The sequence below is a fragment of the Tetrahymena thermophila genome, assembly GCF_000189635.1.
Source record: "Tetrahymena thermophila SB210 genomic scaffold scf_8254735, whole genome shotgun sequence".
NCBI classification, from domain to species: Eukaryota; Ciliophora; class Oligohymenophorea; order Hymenostomatida; family Tetrahymenidae; genus Tetrahymena; species Tetrahymena thermophila.
This window is the reverse complement of record NW_002476499.1, coordinates 1-1,458: the sequence shown is the minus strand read 5'-3', so window position 1 is coordinate 1,458 and position 1,458 is coordinate 1. Positions and strand designations below refer to the sequence as shown.

Genomic DNA, 1,458 nt, shown 5'->3' with positions numbered 1-1,458 from the left:
TTAAAACAACTTTTATCAATATTGATAAAATAAAAAAATCAATTTCATAAAATTTAGTTGACATAATATTTTTAAAATAATAAATAAGTTAACAAAAAAGATATTGAATATTTTATCTAGCTTGTAATTTTGCTTATTAGATAATAACCTTATTAATTTAAAATTAGCATTACTTAATAAGTATGTTATTTTTGCTATTTTATTTTATTATCAGCTTTTTAAGAATTTCATTAGGTTATTTCTAAAAATTTCACTCTCTTTATGATTTAATTATTTGTTATTATGAATGAATCTCTTCAATTTTATCTTTCTTTCTTTCTTTATTTGCTCTTCATATCTAGATTTTAAAAGGGAACATAATTTAATTAATTAATACTTTGATGATTTACAGACAGTAATATTTATGAATAAACTAATGTTTTCTCTTATTTGAGCATCTTGTATGATGATTACATTATATAAAAATAATTATTCATATAAAACCTAATAGGATTCTAAATATGCATTTATGATAATTAAAGTAAAATAAATGCTATGATTGATTTTATTGGTAAGATTAAAAATATTCAGGAAAGCAATAAGCAATCTTTAAAACAGATAAAAGTAGTTTTTGAATTCCGAAATCTCATTTCAAAGAATTTTTAATCTATTAGTATAATTAATATATTAACAAGTAATCTTAAAAAAAATTGTTACAAGAATAAATATATTTATCCTACCTACATTCCTATCGACTAAAGGTATTATTCTCCAATTCATTTTGTTTTATACTTTTTATATAATAGGTAAATAGATAAAAACAAACAAAGAAAAAAACAAAAAAATGTTTTATTTAGTTATAATTTTTGGAATATTGATAGGATTTTAATTGGACTCATTAAATTTACTTCTCTTTCCTTGTAGGAAAATATGTAATTAATTTACTATCATTTTTAATTTTCTAAAAACTTAATAAAAGAAATTCATAAAATTTCCTTGTCAGAAAAATAAATCAAAAATAAATAAATAAATAAATAAATATTTCTTACCTTTTTAAAACAATTAAAAGGTTAAAAAAAATACAAAAAATAAAATAAAATAAATGGGCTAAGTAATAAAAAAATACTTTAATTTAAATTCAAATAATTATTATATTAGATTATTTATGCTTGGAGTTAATGCTTCTGGTAGGACGACAATGCTTTATAAACTTAAAACTGGACAAACTCTAAAAGTTAACCCAACTGTTGGTTTTAATGTTGAGGAAATTATGTTTAAAGACAAAGTATTTAACTTTATGGATGTTGGAGGTGGATATAAAATATATGATAATTTTCATAAATATGCGATTGGCAGTGATGCTATAATTATAGTTGTTGATTCCTCTTATCTTAGCTATGAATTTTACGAAAATCTACTTTAAAATACGCTTAAAAGTTGCTTGTAAGAATTGGTGAATTCAAAAAGAATAAAAGATAC

The 1,458-nt window shown here is 19.9% G+C and overlaps 1 protein-coding gene across 1 annotated transcript; it reads left to right on the top strand. All coding sequences in view use genetic code 6, as the record gives it.

The window, feature by feature from the left end:
• The first annotated feature begins 907 nt into the window (after positions 1 to 907).
• TTHERM_001550949 (hypothetical protein) lies at positions 908 to 1,456 on the top strand. Its single transcript, XM_012796397.1, has one exon. It carries the CDS (start codon positions 910 to 912, stop codon positions 1,240 to 1,242), a length of 333 nt encoding a protein of 110 aa, XP_012651851.1. The 5' UTR covers positions 908 to 909; the 3' UTR covers positions 1,243 to 1,456.
• Positions 1,457 to 1,458: the final 2 nt, after the last annotated feature.